At 42.4% G+C, this 24,339-nt stretch overlaps 1 protein-coding gene across 1 annotated transcript in view; it reads right to left on the reverse strand.

Moving 5' to 3' along the window:
• The window catches only part of DPYS (dihydropyrimidinase), an 80,323-nt gene that overhangs the window by 54,316 nt on the left and 1,668 nt on the right, over window positions 1–24,339 (reverse strand). The window contains exons 2-4 of the mRNA XM_078441961.2: window positions 11,096–11,254; window positions 6,229–6,408; window positions 4,799–4,988 (exon numbers count right to left, since the gene is read on the reverse strand). Of these exons, the coding sequence (XP_078298087.1) occupies window positions 4,799–4,988; window positions 6,229–6,408; window positions 11,096–11,254 (529 nt within the window). The remainder of the gene's footprint in view (window positions 1–4,798; window positions 4,989–6,228; window positions 6,409–11,095; window positions 11,255–24,339) is intronic.

Genomic DNA, 24,339 nt, shown 5'->3' on the forward strand with positions numbered 1-24,339 from the left:
ACCTCTCGGCTTGAGCACTGCTGGGCCACACAGCTTCCAGGAGCTGCTGCCAGCCTGTCCCGTCAGGCAGGGTTGGAAGGCAGTCCCTCAGCAGGTGGAGTTGTGACTCAGCTCTTTGCCTGGGCATGAGCAAACTGGGCTCTAGGGTCAGCAAACCTCCTTGCTTACAGATCTAAATCAGGCAGATCTGCACCCCACAGAGGTCCGTGGTCAGAGTCAGAGTGTGCCCCCAACTTGGTTGTACAGATGAGTCAAGCTGCTGTTTGGGACTATTACTTGGGTACTGCAGGTACGAATTCTCTGTCAAGATCTGAGTGCTGGCTGCTGCAGCCCTTCCCTTCTTTACCACAGTCAGATTCCCAACAGTGAAGCCCTGCAGAGTCCCCTGAAATCCTCTTTTCCCCCTGGAGGAACCAGAGGCCCAGGGAGACCTCTACTCATTGTCTCTACTGCACTGGCCTGGGAGTGGCACAATGCGGTCAACATGTAGCCACTTTTCTTACTCTTGTTTGTTTTTTTTTTTTTTTTTAACGTTTATTTATTTTTGAGACAGAGAGAGACAGAGCATGAACGGGGGAGGGTCAGAGAGAGGGAGACACAGAATCTGAAACAGGCTCCAGGCTCTGAGCTGTCAGCACAGAGCCCGACACAGGGCTTGAACTCACGGACCGCGAGATCACGACCTGAGCCGAAGTCAGACGCTTAACTGACTGAGCCACCCAGGTGCCCTTTCTTTTCTTACTCTTGTAACGCAGTCTGTCTTGGTCTGTGAGGTACAGGGGGTGCTTCAGCCTCAGCCCTGTGTTCTGGGATTCTCTCAGTGGCGTCTTATCTTTGAATAGATGTTAGCTGTTCTCGTGAGGGGGAGCGAAATCAGGAATGTTGCCATCTTGGTGCCGTCACTCCAACTACGTGTTTCTCTCTTAATAATGATAAAAAATGACACACTGATGATAACGCTTTAAATAAAAACTTCAATGGAAGGCCAAACACCAAAGCCAATTAAATACGAACCTGATATCTGCATTTCCAAAATCTGTAAATCAATTTCTTCTTGAACAGAGTGGAGAAAATGGGAAAAAATTGGGGCTTTGGGGTCAGATGGACGTGGGCCTGAATTCCAGGTTTAACACCTACTAGTAAGTGATATTGGGCTTAATTTACCAAACTTTTCCAAGCCTCAATTTTATCAGTCACAAAACTGATAAAACTTAGCTCAAGCATTGTTATGATAATTTAAAAAGATAGCATATATCAAAATGCATTAATGACAAAACATATAGCAAAACAGGAAATGATTTAAGACATCAAAATATGTGCCAGGGACATATTAAGCACTCAACAAGTAATGTTGGTTGTTATATCATCATTGACCATCATGTTGCTCTCTTCTGGGTAGATAATTGGCAATTTAATAATAATACCCAACTTAATAGCATTGTACTGTTAGGCTACTACAATAAAGAATTAATAATTGGATCTCGTTCGTGCATCCTGGAGCAGTGATTCTCAAACTTTAATATGCATATGAATCACCTGGGGTTGCAGTTATAAGTGTACATTCTGATTCAGTGGGTCTGGGATGGGCTCCAAGGCTCCGAATTTCTAAAGAGCTTCAGGGGATGCTGATGCTGCATTCTAGGGACCACACTCTGATGGTAAGGCCCTGGTGATAGAATGGGCTGGCAAAGGTATTTACAGATAGGAAGTGTTCATAGCATAAATCTATAGGCTGAATTGTTTCTTATTTAAACATGATAACAATGAATAGATGTGTATTGTTCTTTTGTGTTCAGAAATTATGTTAGATAATAAATGAATAAAAGGTCAGTGTGGTCCAAAAGTGCTTGTCACTCTATACTCCCCAGGAACCTGCCCTTGGGTTGACTGATACAGTCACCATGTGAACAGTTTAGCATCATTCATGTCCAACCCACTCCCTTCTCCCTCTGGGTTCCTGCTTGATCACATGTGAGAGGTCGCATGCCGGGGGGGGGGGGGGGAACCCTCTTATGCCAATTTACTCTGGACTTTTGCTGCTTCTGACAGTGGTGCAATAGAGGATTTTCACAAGTGTTACTACAGTAAGTCTGACCCAGCTAAAACATCTGGGTTGACGTTTTAGAGATCTCATTTACAACCCCTTTGGAAAGGGATTTACCAGTATCCAAAAAGTACGTCTGAGCATTTACCCTTTGAACCAGGAGTCTGACTTTTAGGACTCTACTCTGAGGATTCTCTTCTGTGGCACAGACTGGTGGCGTCCCACAGATGTCCGTGTCCTCATCCCTAAAACCTGTGAATATGTTATCCTACGTGGCAGAAAGGACTTTGCAGATGTGATTAAATTAAGAACTTTGAAATAAGGACTTTATCCCGGATTAAACGGGTGGGTTCAACGTAATCCAAGGGTCCTTGAACTAGAAGAGAGGGGCAGACGAGGAGAGCAGAATGATGCAATGTTCTCCACTCCCCACTGCAGCTTTGGAGGTGGAGCAAGGGAAGTATGAACCAAGGAATGCGGGTGGTCTCTGGAAGCTAGAAAAGGCAAGGAAAGGGATTCTCCCCCTGGAGAGTCCGGGAGCCTCCGGGAGCTCCGGGAGAGAGTAAGCCTCCGGGAAAGAGTAAGCATGGCTGACAGCTTGGTTGTGGCACAGCGAGACGTGTGTTAGACTTCCGACCTCCAGAACTGTAAGAGAACACATTCGTGTTGCCTTAAACTATGAAGCTTGTGACAATCTTTTATGGCAGCAACAGAAAACTAATATACCGTCCACATATAAAATAGCACATGCATAAGTCCACCACTGTGGTTTCATACGAAAGAGCTAAAGACTGACGACAGCTCACGTATCCATCAGTAGGGGAGTAGTTGAGCAGATACAGCGACATACTCTGCACCTGTAGGAAAGAATGATGAAACTCTCTATACCTAAGGTGAGCTGACCTTTAGGACCTATCTTCAAGTAGGGAAAAAAAGCAAAATACAGAACACGAGGTATACTATTTTACCTCTCAAGTAGGAAAGAAAAGAGAAATAGGAATATGCATATATTCTTTTTTAATAAAGAGAAACACTTTAGAGGTAGGTCGGGAAAAAAATAATAAAAATAATTACTAATGGGGATATAGGATGAAGGTGTTAGGGAAGGAAGCAGGACTTCTCTGAGAATACTTTTTTTAAATTTATAATTTTGACTTTTGGACCACGTAAATGTTTTGCATATTCAAAAAATAAAATTCAATTTAAAATTTACAATAAAATGAAAATGCCCACAGTTAAGTTTAATAGTTTTCTGCCTGTGATTTATTCCAAAACGTTTTCTAGACTTTTACTCTGTGCCTAAGGGAATTCTATCCCAGTACAAAATGTATCCCTTAGATCAAGAAACTGTTTCCTGACAGAACCATCAAAATTGCAGCTTGATAGTGGATTAAGATCGACAATTTCCACTGACTTTGCTATTTTTTAAATCATATTCTGACATTATGGACCTGACTGACAGGAAGGACAGGGTACATGATTTACAAAGCAAATAATTACAGAACAACCAATTCCATAGAGTTGGCAACAGAGCCACCTGGTGGCAGAAACTAGCACTGTACCTTTAAAACTGCAGTGCTTTCTTTTTGAACTGCTGTGCTCTTTTATACTGAAATTCTATTGGGGAAGGGGAGCAGGGAGAGGTAACCAGAAACGGTTGGTAGCCCCTATTAAGAGCGCCTGTGTGAAACTGAGTTTACTCTTCACACAAGACATCAATGGATTACATTGCACAAAAATCCTGATTGAACCTTCATGTGATAAGAAGCAATTTTGGCAAAACTAATTTTAGAGTTAGAGACATGTCAAACCTATTCTCACAATCCATATTTTAAAAATTCGGTCGGTTTCAGTGTTGAGAAAAACAACAACAAAGAGCCAGGAGGATTTATAAGACTATTTCTGATTTCCTGGTTTTTAAAAGTGAAACGGCAAAACCACTAGCACATCTTAGGAAGGTCTATTATTTTATATGGAAGGGGGAAGGACTTGGTTTTAAAACCTTAGAACAGGGGCGCCTGGGTGGCTCAGTTGGTTAAGTGTCTGACTCTTGATTTTGGCTCAGATCATGATCTCTTGGTTTGTGAGCTTGAGCCCTGCATCGGGCTCTGTTTTGTTAGTATGGAATGTGCTTGGGATTCTTTCTCTCTCTCTCTCTCTCTGCCCCTCTCCTGCTCACACTCTCTCTCTCAAAATAAACTTTAAAAAATTAAAACATTAAATTAAGTTGTAAAATAATTGTCATACAAACACTATTTGGATAATTGCTTTAATAGCTACAACACCCAAGGTGCTATCAGACAAATCAACTCAACTCTAAAGATATTTGCTGAGCAACTACTCTGTACCCGGCACCGTCCTGATTCAGGTCCTAGGAGGGATAGTGGTGATGCCCCAGAGACAGGTAAGGTTCTTTAAAGTTAACTGGAGAGTCTGCATTCAGCCATCAGATTAAAAAGTGGGCTGCAGATTAAAGAGGGGGGACCTACGGCTGAAGGAAAGGTCTTGAGGCTCCAAGGACGGTAGAGAAATGACCCAAGGCAGAGAAGCAGTCATGAAGATGAACAAAAAGAAGGGCAAAAGTGGACATGCGTGAGATGGAGGAAAACAGAAAGGATGCTAATAAAAAGGGAGGAAGAAAAGCTGTGGAAATTCACCTGCAACCTTCTCATAAGCAAAGCAGGGGCTGCAGTCGATCTACGTCCCTCTTCAGCTACTACTGAGTTACAAGTGAGGGTCTCGCTCGAGAATTACCATCTCTCCTTGCATCGGCTATCACCTTTGCTGCAGATTTGCTCATCACGTGCACGATGTAGAGAGGGCAGTTCACAGCGCTGGCTATGGTGATGGCTCTCAGTGTGGCCTCTGCCTCCACTGCTTCCGGGCGGCACAGCTCATGGCCCTCAGGGCCTGTTATCCCCAATGCCAGCATCTTCTTTGCTCCCTAGAGAGACAGCAGAGACAGACACATGTGCAAGGAAGGTTTACTAATGACAGCTACCATTATCTTATTGCAAATTAAGTACACGGCCAGGCTTTCAGACCTGTTAGGAAGAGAGGTGTGTGTGTGTGTGTGTGTGTGTGTGTGTGTGTGTGTGTGGTGTGTATATTTGGGAAATAGAATTTTAACACTCTGAGAGTATATGTTAGTTTTTCATACACACATTTCACAATTACATTATTTTGACTGAAAAGCTAAAAAAGAAATGAGGCTAATTCTAGTCCCAGTCTTATGACTGGTTTAGTATAAAATAAAATAAAACCAAACATTCTAACCCCCAATATTATTAAAGTGTCTTATGTCACATTATTGCAATTAGTTGTGCTTTTTGCTGAATCATAGTCCTCACTGCCCTCTGTTCCACTCACCAAATGATACTGGACCGTCATTTGCCCTCTCCAAAATATTACTTCTTCCTTACAAAAAAGGCAGGAAATCAACACTGTGACTGTTGGTAAATGGTAAAATGACTGGCCAGGTGTCACACTGAGGAAGCAGAAGAGTACCATTTAAACTCTGGTCTAATTGAGTTTACGGCTCATGCCCGTTTCTCATGATCCCTGACTGCCTCACGGCCACCCAGCCTCACTCTCACCGACTTAAATGGGAACCGAGCCTAGGAGGGGAAAAAAAATCAGCTAATATGAAGGGTAAGAGACAGCTCTTAAAATCCTGCAGATGGTGTCCCTTCGGGCATTAAGAATGGAACTCACAGAAGAAATAAATAACATCTAGATTCCTCCAGAGCACATTTTAATACCCAGTTTCTGAAAAGAGTGGGGCTTTAAACAGCACTTAACACACTGCTTAAGTCATCAGATCCCGCTGATGTCCACACTTTGGCATTCTGAACCAGCAGGAGGAGCTACTTCAAAAAAAGAAGAAAAAAAAAAAAAAAAAGAAAGTGCTAGGACACACAAAGACAATTGTTTGTTTGAGAAACATGTTTGGGGTCTGATAACTGAGTTGAAAAAGGGAAATCTTCATTCCCTTCATATACCACCTGAGTAAAAGTCAGAGCATGGAGTTAAGTAAACTGAGTCAAGGGTTTCCAAGCCACAGAACATTAGTTTCTGGATCTCCATTCTTCCAGTGCACTGAATGAGTTCACCTACTTGGGTCCCATTGTCTTCAGCTTCAGTCGTGGCCATTCTCATTTGTGGCGAAGCTCTGGGATGCTTACCTCTGCAATCAGGTCTCCGTTTTCCGCGTGGACTTGAGCAATTGCTCCGATCTCCTTGCACTGAGAGAAGGCGGCATACAGCTCCTCGTCCCTCACCATGTACAGGTCTTTATAGGCCATAAACATCTTGAAAGAGTTCACACCTTTGTCTTGGGTAAGGATTTTCATTTCTTCTTTAACCTAAAGGGGAGCAGTAGCCAAACACACACACACACACACACAGTCACACTTTATTACTATTTTTTAAAATGTTTTATTTAAAGAGGTTAGAGTGGGAGAGAGCCAAAGCATTAGAGACTGTTAAAAACTGAGAACAAACTGAGGGTTGATGGGGGGTGGGAGGGAGGGCAGGGTGGGAGGGAGGGCAGGGTGGGTGATGGGTATTGAGGAGGGCACCTTTTGGGATGAGCACTGGGTGTTGTATGGAAACCAATTTGACAGTAAATTTCATATATTAAAAAATAAAACAAAAAAAAAATAAATAAAATAAAATAAAATAAAATGTTTTATTTATTCTTAAGAGAAAGAGACAGGGCATGAGTGAGGGAGAGGCACAGCGAGAGAGGGACACAGAATCTGAAGCAGACTCCAGCCTCTGAGCTGTCAGCGCAGAGCCCGATGTGGGGCTCGAATTGACAAACCGTGAGATCATGACCTGAGCCGAAGTCGGACACTCAACTGACTGAGCCACCCAGGCGCCCCATACAATGTCACACTTTAAATAATAATATTTATTATTATTATTTTATTTTATTTTTAATTTTATTTAAATTATTTAAATTAAATTAAATTTATTTTATTTTTATTATTTTATTATTTATAAATTATTGTTTTGTTATTATTTATTAATAATAATAAATTTCAAATTTATTTCAACGTTCTCTTCCACGTTCAAAATGCTGCATTCAGAAGAGAATTAAGTAAAGTAGGGACAACAGTCTAATTCCAGAAAAAAAATGCAGTTAAGGCCTTGAACTCCCCCCACAGGTGAGAACTCACTTCATCTGATGAATATTACTGGTATGATACTTTTAAATCAGGAGAGAGTTCATAGTTTTCCCAAAGTACTGCACGTCTTTACTTGTATGTAAAATTCTCAGCATCTATCTCCTGATGGGAGGAAATTATTTTAGAAAATGAAAACAAAGCCACTTGGCAGTAACAGAAGCAATCATGTCTCCAGGAGGAATCGAAGCTCACGTAAGGTAAAGCTTTGGGCTCAGATCTGAAACCCACAGGATGGGCTCTCAGAAGGAGCAGGTAGACGTGCACTGAGCCACAGGCAGCTGCTAGGAGGTGAGAGACTCTGGACCGGTCGGAATCCTCAGGAGCCTTCAGGGGTGCCAAAGGTAAAAGACAAGATCAAAACAAGCTTAGTAACCGCCGTGCGGGTCCAGTTGGAGTCGCGATAAAAACTAATAACGTCAAAGAAAAAATTGGTGGATTTGAGCCCGTAAAATTGTTTGAATTTCTGTATGTTCACACACATGCACGCACGCGCGTGCGCACACACACACACACACACACACACACACATGCCAAAACACGTTCTAGGCATAGGATTATTGTTCTTAGTTGTTATCCATCAACTTAAGAGAAGCTCTAACGGTCCAGGTAAAAAATATTACCAACAATTCAAACAGTAAACACGAATGACTAAAAACATGAAAAAATGTTAACCTTTCTGCTGATTAAAAAGTGCAAAATAGGGGAGCCTGGGTGGCTCAGTCGGTTAAGCGTCCGACTTTGGCTCAGGTCATGATCTCGCGGTCCGTGAGTTCGAGCCCCGCGTCGGGCTCTGTGCTGACAGCTCAGAGCCTGGAGCCTGCTTCTGATTCTGTGTCTCCCTCTCTCTCTGACCCTCCTCTGTTCATGCTCTGTCTCTCTCTGTCTCAAAAATAAATAAACATTTTTAAAAAATTTTTAAAAAGTGCAAAATAAAACAATGCAATTTTTTCTATTGAATCAGCAAAGTTTATAAATGACTCTTATTACATATTAAATTACTCACTCCCATTGTTCTTTATTTCCTTACTGGTTTTTCTTACTTTTCTCTATGGTGCTTTATGGTCCGGCACATTATGTATTTACTGGTTAACGCCTTCCCCCACTAGAATTTCAGCCCCATGAAGAACTGGAAATAACACTGAAATGCTGACATGGTCATCACTGAAGTGATGGAATGAGCTCTAAGATATGTTAAGGAACAACAGCAAGGGGCAGAGCATGATATAAAGTGCCTCGGGTTTGTTTGTTTTGTTTTTGTTTTACTTTTCTACAGTGTCAAACTTTCTACTGTGAGTCTATTATTTTCACGGTCAGAAAAAAAATGCCTTAAACATTTCGCATATGCACACGTGGACTTCCATATGCAGGCGCCATACCTTAGCCTTGCTGTTCCAAAAATGTGGTACGCAAACCAGCCACACTGGCATCGGCTGGGAGTTTGCTGGAAATGCAGATTCTCAGGCTTGCCCCAGACCTGCTGCTATGGGTTGACTTGTGCACCCCCTTAAAAGTTCACATGTTGTTTAAGTCCTACCCCCAGTACTTCAAAAGGTGACCTTCTGGAAACAGGGGCACTGCCAATCTAATCAGTGGAGACGAGGCCATTTGGGTGGGCCTAATCCAGTATGTTGGTGTCTTCATAAAAGGGGGAAACGTGAACACAGATGTGCACACAGGGAAAACGCCGCGTGAAGATGAGAGCAGAAGCTGGGGTGCTGCTTCTACAAATCAAGGAACAGCCGAGATTACCAGTGAAGCATGAGAAGCCAGGGAGAGGCATGTGCCAGGTTCTCCCTCACAGTCCCCAGAAGGAAGCAACAGCCCTCCAACACCTTGATCTCAGGCTTCTTGTCTCCAGGAGGCTGAGACAGCGAATTTCTAAGCCGCTCAGTGTGTGGTTCTTTGTCCCAGCAGCCCTAACAAACTAATATGTTTACTGAACATAATCTGTAGTTAGACAATTTCTCCAGGTAAGCATTTGCATATTAAAGTGTGAGAAACACTGCTGAGGGCAAACATCCTCACCTTGACTCTGTCTTATAAAACAGGGGTGAGGGGGGTGCCTGGAAGGCTCAGTCGGTTGAGCATCTGACTTCAGCTCAGGTCATGGTATCACAGTTCATGGATTTGAGCCCTGAGTTGAGCTCTGTACTGACATCTCAGAGCCTGCTTGGGATTCTCTGTCTCCCTCTCTCTCTACCCCCCTCCCCCCACTCACACACGCATTCTCTCTCTGTCTCTGTCTCTGTCTCTCTGTCTCTCTCAAAAATAAATATTGAAAAAAAGAAAATAAAATGTTTAAAAAAAAATGAGAGTGGGGGGAAGGAAAGAAGGAGAGAAAGAGGAAGGAAGGGAGAAAGGTGGAAAGCCAAAAGACCCTAATAGCACAAAAGATACTAGATTCATCACTTAGAATGGTGTTCTTGGAGAAAAATTAACTTTTGCTGTGGACTATAAACCTTGCTATTATGTTTGCTGAGCTATCTGTTAAAGATTGATTACTAGTTTTATATTAATTTGGTGCCTGAAGCCCAACTTTTAGGGGGAAGTGGGGACATAAGTTACATGGTAACTTCAAATAAAGTCACCCTCCTGAGCCCTTCCTGGTAAAAGGATTTCTGAATTAGGTCCATGTTGGCAACTGAGGGGCTCCCGGGTGGCTCAGTTGGTTAAACACCTGCCTTCAGCTCCGGTCATGATCTCACAGTTCGTGAGTTCGAGTACCTCATCGGGCTGACAGCCCAGAGCCTGGAGCCTGCTTCAGATTCTGTGTCTCCCTCTCTGCCCCTCCCCCACTTATACTCTATCTCTCTCAAAAATAAATAAAACATTAAAAATTATTAAAAAAACATGTTGGCAATTGAAATCCAAGTAAAAATTTCTTCCAAAGTATGCATACATGTTTTTAATGAGGAGAAATAAACATATTTTAACATCTCTCAAAACTATCTTTTCTATCTGAATTATGTTGTCATTTCTGCCATGGCCTAAATGATTAGCAGATAGGGAGGGCTGGCTTTAGCTCTGCTATGAAATGATCTGACCTGGTGTTGATGTTAGTGGAAGAGACCAGGAATGGCCCAGGTTAGAATACAGCTGGGAGGTGACCTTCATAACCTTTCTGGTCTGTCCCTTCCCTGGTTTTCCCCTGATATTAAACATTTCTGACTGAAGTTCTATTCTGTGAGAAAATACTGCCTAAAAGAGCCTGGAGGTGTTAAAATTGAGTTCAGTACTTTAAAAAATTACAGTTAACAATGTTACAATTCATGGATTACATATCATGAAAGGCTATTGTGAATGACTATAAAGGATTTATCCTATCATCTTTATACGCTTTAAACATTTTTTTTAGTTTTTCAAATTGATAACTCTTCACAGGACTCCAAATTCAAAAGGTAAAAAGAATATGCAAGGAAAAGCCCCCCCTCTAATTCTGACTCCAGTCATCCAGGAAGCAACCGATATCACCAATTTCTTACGTGTTAACGTTTGTTTCTTTTTTTTAATAACTAAAACAAATGTTTTAGCTTATTTTTTGAGAGAGAGAGCAAGGAAGGAGCAGAGAGTGAGGGAGACAGAGAATCCCAAGCAGGCTCCACACTGTCAGCACAGAGCATGACTCGGAACTTGAACCCAAGAAACCTGAGATCATGTCCTGAGGCAAAATCCAACGCTTAACCAACTGAGCCATGAAGGCACCCCTGTTTCTTTCTTTCTTTCTTTTTTTAAATGTTTACTTATTTATTTTGAGAGAGAGAGAGAGTCTCAGGCGCCCCTGCCACTACCAGTTTCTTGATCTTGTACGGAGCAAGGATTAGGGGACTACATGGAAGAAATGGACCCCTCATTGGTTCACCTGGTCACTCCACCATGTCACTGCCACGTGAAGACTGTAGTCACAGCAGACTTTGGGATCAGCCCAGCTTCGCCAGGTCTCGAAGGCCTTGATGAGGGAACCGCCCTTCTGAGGAATGGCAAAATCAATGATCATGGTGGTGCCTCCTGCCAGGGCAGCCTGGAATCACAAGAGGGTTTCAACAGTTAGCCATCAATTTTTCAGCCGAGTCACTTATCTCCTTGAACGCTGTGCGTTTGCAAGCACTTGTGGGTCCACGAAATTGCACAACGCTGCTGCCTGTTTAAAAGACCCAGAGGGACATGAATAGACTTTCCATAAATTAAAGTTTGAAGTGCTAAACTTGCTGGACTTGCTTCCATAAAAAGAATGGCATGTCTGGTGAGAAGAAAATGGCTGTGGCCCAAACAAAACAGAGTGAGGATTGCAAGGAAAAACCGAAATGGAAAAATGGAGAAGACTCAAAACTTTTTCTTCTCAAGAAGACTGTATTCATCACTGTGAAAATCCCAATGCATTAGCATCAGTCTCAGTGAACTGTATCTCCAACTGCCTCGTGCTCCACACAGAATCCTGGAGACTCACGTGATGCCTGCTTCGCCTACATTCCCCACAACCAACTGGGGACCCTTCGTCTTTCCTTAACTCCCGACTGTCCCCTCTAATCCATCCCCCTGGTCCTGGTCCAGCCTCTTCTCCTCCTTCAGCTTGATCTTTATATCCCACCCCCTCCACAGACTCCTTGGTGCAACTGGAAGCACGTTCCACAGCACAAATGTGACCACTTGACTCCAAAGGTTAAAACCAAATGCTTTTAACCACCTCTGGACTGAAGTTGAGTCTTCTCAACATGGTCTACGAGGCCCCACGTGATCTGCCTCAACTCGTATTTTCCTTGGCACATTACATTATATGACATTGCCTTATGACTAAATTTAAAAGTAAGTTGCTTAACCAAGCGTCTTTGATGAACTACCGAAATTGATTTTACTTAAACTAAAATCACAGGGTGGTTAATGTGCTTTAAGTGTTGCAGTCAAACAAGGTAGGTGAAGAAAACAAACGTAGCCAGGAAGTGTGGTGGTGCGGTAAAGGCACTGGCCAAGGAGGCTGACAGACTTCAGAGCATAGAGGTTAGATTCAGCACCTGTCATCTGCGGTACCTGAGAGGCCAAGAGCCCCCTCTCCCAGGTCCCTCCAATTGCACCCCCATCAGCCTCCCTGCAAAGCCGCCCAGACTCCATGTGTCCCCCCTGGTTTGCTGGCTCTCATCTTACTTCAATAGATTTTTTTTTTCCTAAGTCACTTGGCCCCACTCCAATTCTTTTTGCTCTGAAAAATCTCACTTTTTGTACAGAAGCCTATACTTTGTCTCCACCTTTAGATAACAGTGCCTTATTCTTGGCAAACAATACACATTTGCATTTCTTAAGAAATCACTATTGGTGTAATGACAATACTAGGAAAAAAAATCCTCAAGCTCTGTATTTTTATTTGAATGCAGATTAATCTTCTTGCCGTCTTCCTTCCTAACGTGTCTTCCCAGTGCGATGCGGATATCCCTTGAGGATGAAGGGCATCTTTCTAACAGAAATGCTGTTAATTCAAGTGTTAGAAGAAAAGTACTTTTTTTAGTGCCTACTGAACTACAAAATCAAGCTTAAAGAACTATCCTTTCCATTCTTTCCATATTAAAAGTCTTCCACATTCAGGATGTAGGCAAACTAGATATGATGCTGGTGGAAATAAAATAAATGGTGTAGCTACCTTGGAAAGCAGTGTGACACTTTTTCAGAAAGTTAAACATAGAGTTACCATGTGAGCCAGTAATTCTAATCCTAGGCATCTATGGGTGGGAAATAAAAACATGTCCACACAAAACCCTGTACACAAATGTTCAGAGCAGCAATATTTATAATAGCCCCAAACCGGAACCAACCCACGTGTCCATAACGGATGGATCGACAGCAGAATGCAGCACGTGAACGCTGTGGAATATTATTCGGCCATAAAGAGGAAGCACTGACACATGCTGCGATGTGCATGAACCTTGCAAACGTTACGCTCGGTGAGAGAAGCCAGTCACAGACCATGTAGTATATGATTCCACTTGTACGCAATATCCAGGAGAGGCAAATGCTTAGAGACAGTAAGGAGAACAGTGGTTGCCTTGGGCTGGAGGGGTTGAGTCGAGGTGCCAGCTCACGGGCACGGGGCTTCTTTTTGGGCTGATAAAAATGCTCTAACATTGGTTGTGGTGATGATTGCACAATTCCAGGAATATACTAGAAACCACTGACCTTAAATGTACACCTTAAATGGCTGAATTGTATCATATATGAATTATGTCTTAGTGAAATTATTACCAAAAAAAAAAAGTTTACTACATGTAAGCTATGGAATGAGAGGGGTGGGAGGGCCCACAAATAATCAGACAGAGGTTCTCCCGTTCGGTGTTTATAGACTGCAGCGGGAGATGGAAATAAGAATAAATAATTATGACAAAATACTCAGTTTGTAATACCAGGTAGCAAGTATATTTCTACAATAAATGGTAGTCTAGAAATTGCTAAGGGTAGGTAAAAATCGCTAAGCTCCTTGGAAGAGGTCCCGGGGAAAGACTACTGGGAATTCAGAAGAGGGAAGGATGAACAGAGGCCAGAGGAGGCATGGATTTAAATTAGCGTTAGGACACACACGTGAAGTTGCCAGCCGGCTAATAATATCTAACTGGCAGTGTGTACTTCTAATGTGCCAGGAACTGCTGACGTTCCGGATGTTCTAACTTTTGTAATCCTCTCACCAGATCTGCAGCAGGGAATATTATCAGCCCCTGTTTAGGGTGGAGGGAACCCAACACAGCACTACCAAATAACTTGACAGAGGCCGGACTGGAGTCAGGTCATCAGGTGCCAGGGCCTGTGCTCTGAGGAACAGCCAACAGCATGGGGGATGCTCTGAGGAAGGGCCCGTGAGGAAGAGCCAGCCCCTCAGCAGAAACTGGTAAGGGGCAGAATTAAGACCTGGACTAGGGTTGGAGCAAAGCATTGGTTCCGACAAGAGGAAGGCTGCACCTTCAGCAGGGGTGGCGGGAGTCCGTGAACTGATTCTGACAGGGATGGCTGATGGTGGCAGATGAGGGGACACCGGAGGAAGGCAGCTCTGGCGAGTGTGGTGTGCAACATCCTGAGTGTGAGGTGCTTGGGCACATGTGGACTTTGTGTATTTGCACACAGAAGGAAACACAGACCTGACGCTGAAGGCAGGGGAGAGTTGGGGCAGTCACCTTGGAGAGGATGCCAGAGGGGTCCTGAGGTTGGCCGAAACGACCCCAGGAGAGAGAAGTGACACAGGATAATCTAAATCATAATACCTGTTCCGGAACATTCCAACACTTAGCACAAAAGCAACAGTACCATGCCCAGACAACCATTTACAGTGGCTGTTTCTGGGTGGGCATAACTGCAGGTTGCTTTAATTTCCCTCTAGTTAAATTTTATTTTTAATATTTGCTAACTTTTCTATAACAAAGCACAAGCTTTATAAGAAGAAAACAAGACTTCATGGACAGATGATAAAAATACATGCACATGCTAGGTAATTACATGGAGACTGTAGATGGTCTTCTTGCCAGACTGTAGATGTGATAGTCAAAGGACCATTTACTAAAACAACAGCAGACCAAAAGTCCTGGGGTTACAATTTGAAGCTCCCCAATCAGGATTCTTCACACCTGCCCCACCTCCCTCATTACCCGGGAGCAGGAAAGGGAACCGAGAACCACCCTTTACCTCTTCTTTGTTGCTTCTGGTTCTGTTTCTCCTCCACTCTCTTTCTCCCTGTCCTCCCCCCAAAATGGGAACAAATTTCGAGAAACCCTAGTGAATGGGAAAGGGTGTGGGAAGATGTATGGACAACAAAATCTACCTGTTACCAAACCACCGGGGGGCATGAGCCACTGGCCTCCGGGATCCCGCTGCCACCCTGGGTCCTGGCAAACAGGCACCAGCCACTGTCTGCACCCCAGCCTCCTCTGAACCTCTTTTTTTAAAAAAATAATGTTTTACTTATTTTTGAGAGAGAGGGCGCAAGTGAGGGAGGGGCAGAAAGAGAGAGAGGGCAGAGGATCTAAAATGTGCTGACAGCAGCCAGCCCGATGCGAGGCTCGAACTCATGAACCGTGAAGTCATGACCTGAGCCAAGTCAGACCCTCAACCGACCGAGCCTCTTTTCTCCCCTCATCTCCTGATCTCCCTGGTCTGTCTGGTTACCCATGCTCCTTTCACTGCCCAAAGGGATCTCAAATCCTTGAATATTATTTCAAGACCTGAAATGGCCCTTCCTTGTTCTACTGGATCTGGGGAGTCACGTGTGTGCCAGAACTGAGGATGTACAATCCCAAGTAGAGGTAAAGGAGATGTGCTCCTCCTAGGAGGTATTTGCCTCTTCATTTTTATTTATTTATTTTTTTGGAGAGAGAGAGAAAGAGCAGGGGAGGGGGCAGAGAGAGAAAGGGAGAGAATCTTAAACAGGCTCCACACTAAGCAAGGAATCCGCCACGGGGCTCAATCCCACAACCCTGGGGTCATGACCTGAGCTGCAATCAAGAGTCTAAGGCTCAACCCACTGAGCCACCCAGGCACCCCACTATTTGCCTGTTCAAAGAAGGGCTTGTGAATGCCCAGGCCTGGGTTAAGCATCTTATTATACACATTAGCTCGTTTAATTAAGCCTTTCTACAGTCTGGAACAGGTAGGAGTTGTTTTTCTTACTTCACAGTTGAGGATATGGGGGCTCAGAGATGTGGTATGATTCTCCAAGGCAACACGGAGGGGCACAGGACTCTGAGGGGTAAGTCTGACATTCAGCCTACTCTGGGCCTCGGCCCTACGCCGGCTGGTTCACCTGAGCCACTCTTCGGTAGAGTGCGATCTGATTTCCAGCCAGTTGCTCTGGTCATCAGTGAATCATTACTTGGAGAGAGGCACAGGTTGATAAAACGAATCAAGCACTTAAGAAACCAAAAGCCTTACGAAACAAAACAACTGTCAAACTGTGAATTGGAAATCCACAAATGCAACAGAACTTTATTTAGCTCACTAGATATTCGTCACTGTGACAATCACTGTGGAAGTAATACGTCCCTAGAAGGTCTACAAGGAAGGGCCCCACACTGCTGCTGCTTCCCCTTCACAGACCTATTGCCCCTGGAATAATCTCCTTGATTCAACAAACTGACCGGTCAGAACATCACATTCCCAGCCCACCTCAGGTAGCCACAGCGTCTGTTTAACTGCTTTTATCATCGGAGGCTTTTAGGTTCATGTCACAGATGTTCAGGGTTTACCTAACATTTGAGGAATGGAGAGAGTTTAGGCAGGGGAGGGAGAACCCGTAGAGGGTGAAAATTTCTCTCATATTTCTGTGTGAACCTCAACTGTCTCCTTCGTTTTTGCTGCTGATAGACTTCACGCCACTTTTATTTGTCAGAGAGCCAAACAAAATGTATTTACCTTATCTAATCTTGGCTCATAAATCAATTCTTTCAGCTCCTAATTACTTTGGCTGTTCTCCCTTGAAAACCTTCCAATTTATCTAAAGCCTTCTTCAGGGGTGGGGGGGGGGTGGAGGAGAGCATGTGCTGTATCAGGTGCAAATGTGATAGAACATAAATTGAGATAAACTCCAACAGCGGGGGTCACAATATTATATAACACAAGATTCTATTTAAGAATGTATTAGGTTGTATATCACTATTGAAGGCATCCCAAGCATCGTCTTCCTTTTGATGGTGTCACCGAATTTTCATTTCTAAGCTCATCCTGGAACCAATGAGTTTGTCTTATGAAAATCAATCATAGGACCTGCTTAATCAACCCAAGTAAAGCAGAAGGAGATGGAAGAGGGCAATTTGAGCCTTAGGGAAGGGGGCTGAATTCTCAGCTTTCCTATAGTCACTAAGACGTATGAAAACAAACTTCAGGATCCCAATTTATGTTCCGATTCCAGAAGCCCATTTGGCTTTGTAAAGATGTCCTCCGCACTGCTGCTCCGTGCCCGGCTCCTTGTCTCCCCAAGTCTGAAATATTAGCCACACCATCGTCCATCCAATTGTGCAAACCAGACTGAAGAGTCACCCTTGGCATTTTTCTCTCTTCTTCTCAACATTGCCAGAGCCAACCCATTGGCAAGCCCAGCTCTTCCCCAGGCTGCCTCCTACATCGTCCGTGAATCTCCTTACTTCTTGCGTCTATACCTCCACTGCCCAGTGCCACCTACATCCTCTGACTGGACTAGAGCAGTAGCCTCTTCACTGTCACCTTGTCCCTAGCCATGCTCACCACTTCTGATCTTATATTGATTTCCCTTTTGCTCTTACAATGGAGAAAACACAATTATTACACATCCCATAAGGCTGAAACTTTAGCTGACTCCTCTGTTTGCTATTGAGTCACCTCCCTTCCAACCCATTTGACCCATTTCAATGACACTGTTCCTCCCTCTCCTTGGAGAGCTCTGAGCTCCGTTCTACCTCAGAGAGAGATGTCACTCCTGCTCTCTCCTCCCCAGCCCCTCCTCTACTTGGTCCAGTGACTCTTAACCCTGGGTACACACCAGCATCATCTAGGGAAATTTATCCCATCCCTCAGAGATCCTGACTGGATGGATGTAGTTTCAACTCTGTATGTTCTGTGCCTATTACAGTGCCTGGTACACAAATATTCTTTAAATGTTTAAGGGAATGTTAAAAAGAAAAGCACAGGCCCAAGAGGGAGTCACTAATGCTAGCTAGGCCAAGTCACAAACCAGAGTTTAATACCTAACCTTACCGCAATCTCAGCTCTGCCTCAGAAATGTAGTCAGGAATTTCCTGGTTGGCACCAATGAGGTAATCTGTCATCTGGACCCTCTCCATCCCCCAAAGTAAGATGAGGTAATCTTCAGGATAAGACCCCCTGCCCTTCCCCCTAAGAGAGAGTGACCTTTCAGGAACCAATCCTTTCTTTTCTTTTGCTAAATAATTTCCCTCTCCACTCTCCTTCCTATACAAACCTTCTATTTTGTAAACTACTTGGAGCTTCTTTCTACCTGACAGATGGGATGCTGCCTGATTCATGAATCGCTTAATAAAGCCAATTAGATCTTCAAATTTACTCAGCTGAATTTCTGTTCTTTAACAGGAGAAAGGAAGGGAGGGATCAATGAATTTCCTCCAGTAGCTATGAGATGGAGTAATTATGATGATTCACTTTTCCAATAGCAAAATGAGAAAGCAGTGTAATTTGCATGTTAATGTGACATTTCATTTCTTAAAAATATTGCTAGCCCTGGCCATGGAGCTTTCTGGATCCTTCTATGAACATGTTAATGTGGAATGTAGACTGAGCAAATATGAAAGCTGAATGCTCAGTTTTCTCCAAAGCTCATCACCTAATCAGTGTTAATTAACAGATTAGAATCTATATTGGCCTCAAATGACTTCTTTCTTTCTTTCTTTCTTTCTTTCTTTCTTTCTTTCTTTTTTCTTTCTCCCTCTCTCTCTTTCATTCTTTCGAGACAGAGTACACAAGGGCAGGGGAGGGACAGAGAGAGGGAGAGAGAGAGAGAATCCCAAGTAGGCTCTGCACCATCAGTGCAGAACCTGATGTAGGGCTTGATTTCACGACTGCACCATGAGGTCATGACCTAAGCTGAGATCAAGAGCTGGATGCTTAACCAAATGTGCCACCCAGGCACCCCAAGTGATTTCTTGTTTTATAAAAAAGATTACACTTTATTGTACTTTAACTTTTAAGGTCTTTGTTTTTATGTGTGAACAGATCCTCAGGATTTGGGAATTCATGAGTATCACCATATCAATTTCTCTAATACTTGCAATGAAACATAACTGAAGAACTGAAGTGTCCTCCCTCAGTTTGTTACTTGACCTATGACAGGAGAAGCACAAAGTGGAAGCGAGCAGTAGACTCTGGGCAGCTGCTCTCTTATCTGCTAAATAACTTGCTCAGAAACATAGTTTGTGATGCAGCAAGCCATTAGGACTGGTGACCTGGCGAAAGGGAAAATGCCAGACCTTAAGCATTCACTCAAAAATAGTCACAATCATCAAAGTTAAGCCCACAAGCTCAAAGTCTACTGTATATAATTTATTATGAAGGCCAACATACATTAGAGCCCCATATACCTCTAGTCTGTCTGCCATTGGGAACAGAGAGCATGGTTTTCATCTCTACCCCAGCCACAGTGCCAGCCACTTTGTGGGTTTCCAAGAAATATTGTTGGCTGAAATAATAAAATCTAATCATCAACTTGAAAAATCCTTAGTTTAGGATCATTCCATTTTAAATTGTGGTGCCAGGGTCCAGAGTATGCCTCTGTGGCATAAAAATCATTTTGAGCTGAAGGTATTTAAGAATAGGTGTGTGAGAGTGTGTGTCTGTGTGTGCGCGAATACCCTTATCTGCCTAAAAGCAAAGCCTCCCAAAACTCAACTGTAATAAATCCCCTTCTAGGAAGTTTCACCACCAGGGAAGATTGACTCTTAACACCTGAGACTAGAAACTTGCACCACACCTCAATAGACCTTGTCACAAACCATCATATTTCCCACCGATTTTCTTAAGAGCCCATCTGTTTTTCCTAAAAGTCATTTGTTTCCCCATCAGTGTCCTCTCTACTCCCCCTCTTCTCTTATTAAGAAGTCATTTATGTTCCCATACATGCCCTCTCCTTTCCTCTCCCCTGTTAAGGTGGTATATAAACCCCAAATTCTAACCACCTCTTGGGTCACATTTTTCTGTGAACCTGCATATACCTGAATTTTAAAGATCTGTCTTTTCTCTTGTTAATGTGTCTTTTGTCAGTTAATTTGCATGTCCCAGTTACTAAACATAAGAGGATATAGGAAAACTTTTTCCTTCCTGACAGTAGCATCATGGAAACCTTGATTTACACACTACTTCTGTTGGACATTAAAAACCCTCAGGCAAATGAGGAGGAAACATGCAGTGGAACTGAAAAGCAGGGAGAACTCAAGTATGAAAACTGTAAGAAGGCAAGTCCTAGATTCTGTCAAGTTCAGCGAAAGAATTCCTAACAAACAACACCCTTAATGGGGCCCTATTTAACATCAAGCGGTTTCTAATTAATCTTTGAGATTTTTTTTCTTCCTCTGATTAGTGCAAAGATTAACTTTGTAATCAGTAAAGAGCTACTCGAGAAAATCACAGAATTATAAACTCTTAGAGCTGGAGCATGCAAACTATTAGCACAGGAAGAGCATTCAAAGCTCAGCTTCACCAGCAATGAAAAAAAAGCTCATTTAAAAACATTAAGAAATTCTGTTTTTCCTATTAAATTGGCATTGATTTTTTTGTTTAAGGCAGTAGTTACAATTAACCAGGATTCAGTGAAATGAGAATTGTATGCGTTGCTCATGGGAGCATGAACTGATCTGGGAATATGTATTAAACTCCTTTAAGATCAATCTAAGACTCTTTGGTCCAGTCATTTCACTCTGAAGGGTGATTTCTAAGTCAATTATCAAGAATCCGTATGATAATTTATGTCCCAACATTGTTACACAAGCAAAAAAACAAAAAACAAAAAAACAAAAAACAAACAAAAAAACCCCCAAGAACCCAGAAACCACCAAAATGTCAACCACTGAGAAGACAGGAAGGGAGCTTTTAACAGTTTATGAAACAGGATGAAAAACGGGTAGCGTAGTTGAAGGAAGGATGAATTGGTTCGGAACATGCTGAGTGCAAAGTGCTTGTGGGACATTGAGGTTGTGATATCCTCAGACAGGCCGAAATAGAAACCTGATGCACAGAGACAAGAACACAGAGAGAAACCTGTGAGGCTTAGCCTTGGCGAGGACAACAGGGCCCTGGAAATCACATTCTCCAACGGCAGTTAAGGTTCTGGGGGAAATGTGTAATGAATGAGGCTGTCTCCAGAGAGCACACAAAATTTAGTAGAAGGAAAAATGTGCACCCCAAAGAGAAAACCGTGAAAATACGGGAAGCAAGATGTTAAACATTATAGGTGATTTAAATATTATTTTTCTTTACGTTCAACTGTATTTTCCTTTTTTTAAAAAAAGGCAGTTATTCAAGCAATATATATTGAGCAACTATAACGCTCCAGCATTTTCCTGAGGGCTGGATAATGAATAATATATATTGTTTTCATTACTTTCACTTTTTTTTTTTTAAATTGAGATTGTTCTTCCAACCAAGGCATCATAATATAGATAAGGAAATGTTAACAACTCTGAGAGAAGAAGTGACTTGCCCAAGGTCACACTGTCAGCCCACACAGCTTCCAAAGCCCAGCCTGGAGCTCCCACAAGCAACAGAGAAAGGGATCTGACTTGCGACCAAGTTTTCTGAAGTGCAGTTCTACAACGTGAAGAAATTCTATAAATACACCACACACGCATGCTTAATCATACACCTTCCACTGCCTTATTATAAGCAATCATCTTGATGGCAATTTACCAAAAAGTCCCAGAGCAAAGCGTAATTTCCTTTCTTGACAGTTTTGAAGACTTTTGTCCTACAAAAGAAAAAGAAAAAAGTGTTCTGTGTGTTTTCCCAATTAAAAAAAAAAAAAGATCCTTATACCAGCTACTGATGCTGCCAGATTTTTAATGTGAGCCCACCCACTCCAAGCTGCATATGTCTGAATATCTATATCTATATCTATCTATCTATCTATCTATCTATCTGGAAACTGGCCAGGCTTTCATAATTTACTCTCTTATCACAGGATATAGTAAAAGCAAAGTCGTAATTCCTTCAACTTTACCTAACTCACAATATCCATTTGCATTTAAAAAATCCCATTGTTTTTCCTCATGGATATTGAATATTGGAAAACCACTGTACATCTAGTATATTTCAACAAAATGAAATATGATTTCTTTAAAGCAGAAAATTATTTCCATTAGTTACATCAGATAGAAAGCTTTTACCTGTAATTAAGTAAATCAATTCTAGGCTTGAAACCCAACCTATGCCATAAATTAGACTTACAAAATATGTAACCTTTGGTTGACCTATATTTCATTTTTTAAATTGGGCCCCATCACAATCTGGTGACCAATAAATAGAATACCATGAACAGTATCCCTTCTATGTGTTAGATATTATAAATGATCTGCCTGGTGCATGCAGAAAGTAAAAGCTATTGGTCTTAACATTTGGGGCCCATCTCTGAAAGCATAATATATCATTTCTACTTTATAGCTTTCTGTATGCAAGGTACCCATTTCTTACCCTTAGAAATGATGCAGCCATAAATTCAAGTACAAATGCCTCACAAACCTAACTCCTGAAATATGTATTTATTTTGATAACCTTAACTGCCTCCAGCTTTGGGAGAGTGAAGAGCTCCTGTATTTCTTAAGGATGACCCTGCTCTGTTTTTGAGAAAAGCCATCTCACATCGGCATGTGACGTACCCAGCATTTTCATCCCAGCACCTGCCACACGGACAAACATCACACATTTTCCCAATAGTTTCAGAAAGGAAGTGAGCCTAGTAGGTAGGTAAGAGCTCTAGCAATGGCAGGCAGTAAGGAATTTGAAGAGCCACTTGGTCACTGACTGGTGTGTGGCCTTAGGCAAGTGACTTAAATTTCAATTTCCTCAGCTGCAAAATGAAAGAACAACCCCTGAGATTGTTGGAAGATGGTGGACAACTCAGCACAGTTCCAGCACATGGTAGGTGCTTGATAAAATAAACGTTATGTAATGGTATTAATAAGATTTTTTCAAGATTAATATACAGCCCAATCAACATCTACAAAAGATTTCTTTGCCCCTATTTCCCCAAACCAGAAACTCCACCAACACTGCCTTGGGAATTATGAAAGACTCTATAAAAGAGGGCAAAGTGAGTCAATAATGTTGTCCTTCCAGAACTCAGGCCAACACTTTAATGCTCCTGTGTATCTGTGTTTACCCATGTGGAGTCTCCTCTGTTTTGGGGGGCAGGAGAGGTGATCTCCTGGGATCCAACTGATTTTGAAGTAGACTTCTGTAACTTAGTGTCTTTGTGAGGACTGTTTTCGTGTTCAACATGAATTTAGCCTTTACTAAATCTTTGACCTTAACATCTCTGACCATATTGTTTTCGGTTTAATTAAGATCCTAAGCTCATGAAGAACATGTGTCTGTTTAATAGCTTGACAACGTTTAAATACAGAGATGCCTAGAGAATCAGCTGGTGGATAAGTTCTTTCAGATGTTGATGACTATAATATTGTGATATGCTTCAAAGACCTTCCTTCTCACAATAGAATTGCACATCTCTCCATGCTAGGAATCCCTGAATGGCCAAAGAACGACAGACAGAAGACTAAGAACCACCTTCCAGGGCCTTGGGGCATACACGGATGATCTTGAGAAAGCGAAGGAATGTTTCTCCCCAACAGCATTCCAACCCTGCATCCTGGCTGCTTCTCATCCTAGAACCTTGCTGAGAAAAAGGGAGATGATGTGGGGTAATGACACTAGCGGTCCTGGCAGATGGCCAGAAAGAGCGGCTCTGCACCTGGCAAATGGGGGTGTCAATGAATGCCCTGCCTTTAGCAAAGCACTTTGTTAATGATGAGCCTGTGGTAACAGCAAGAGTATGTACTGTAACCAAAAACAACAGGTTGCAAATTATGGACAGGTATGCACACAGGCCCATACACACATGCATAATACCACATCAATTATGTAAAATAAAGCATATTAGAAAGCACAAAAGCAATATACGGACACAGGAGTTGTCAATGGAGTTAGAGATTATGGGTACTATTTTTCTTTCTACCTTCCTAATACTTTTTTTCCAATTTTGTACAATCATGTATTGCTTTTATATATGAAAGATTCACTTAAAACGTAAAAAATAAGTTTGGGAAAGTTTACTTTTAAAGTAAAGGGCAATGAATGTTCACTTTTCCCCAACAGAAATGATATGTCCCACAAAACACTTTGACCACTGCCCTGATGATAAAGGTTAATAATCAGTAACTAGGAGTAAGCTTTCCAAACATCGATGTGAACAGCCTGCCCAGACCCTTCTCTCTGGATCAAATTGTTCTTTTTTTCTATTAAACAGTGTGGTCAATCATAGATGATTGAGAAATGTGGACAGAGTGTGTGTGAGGAGAATAAAACTATTGGAAAGAAGTTAGTAAGGTAAACAAACTACAGTTCAAACTACTTTGAAAGCCTGTACAATTA

The sequence above is a fragment of the Panthera onca genome, chromosome F2 (genome assembly GCF_046562875.1).
Source record: "Panthera onca isolate mPanOnc1 chromosome F2, mPanOnc1 haplotype 2, whole genome shotgun sequence".
In the NCBI taxonomy this organism is placed as follows: domain Eukaryota; kingdom Metazoa; phylum Chordata; class Mammalia; order Carnivora; family Felidae; genus Panthera; species Panthera onca.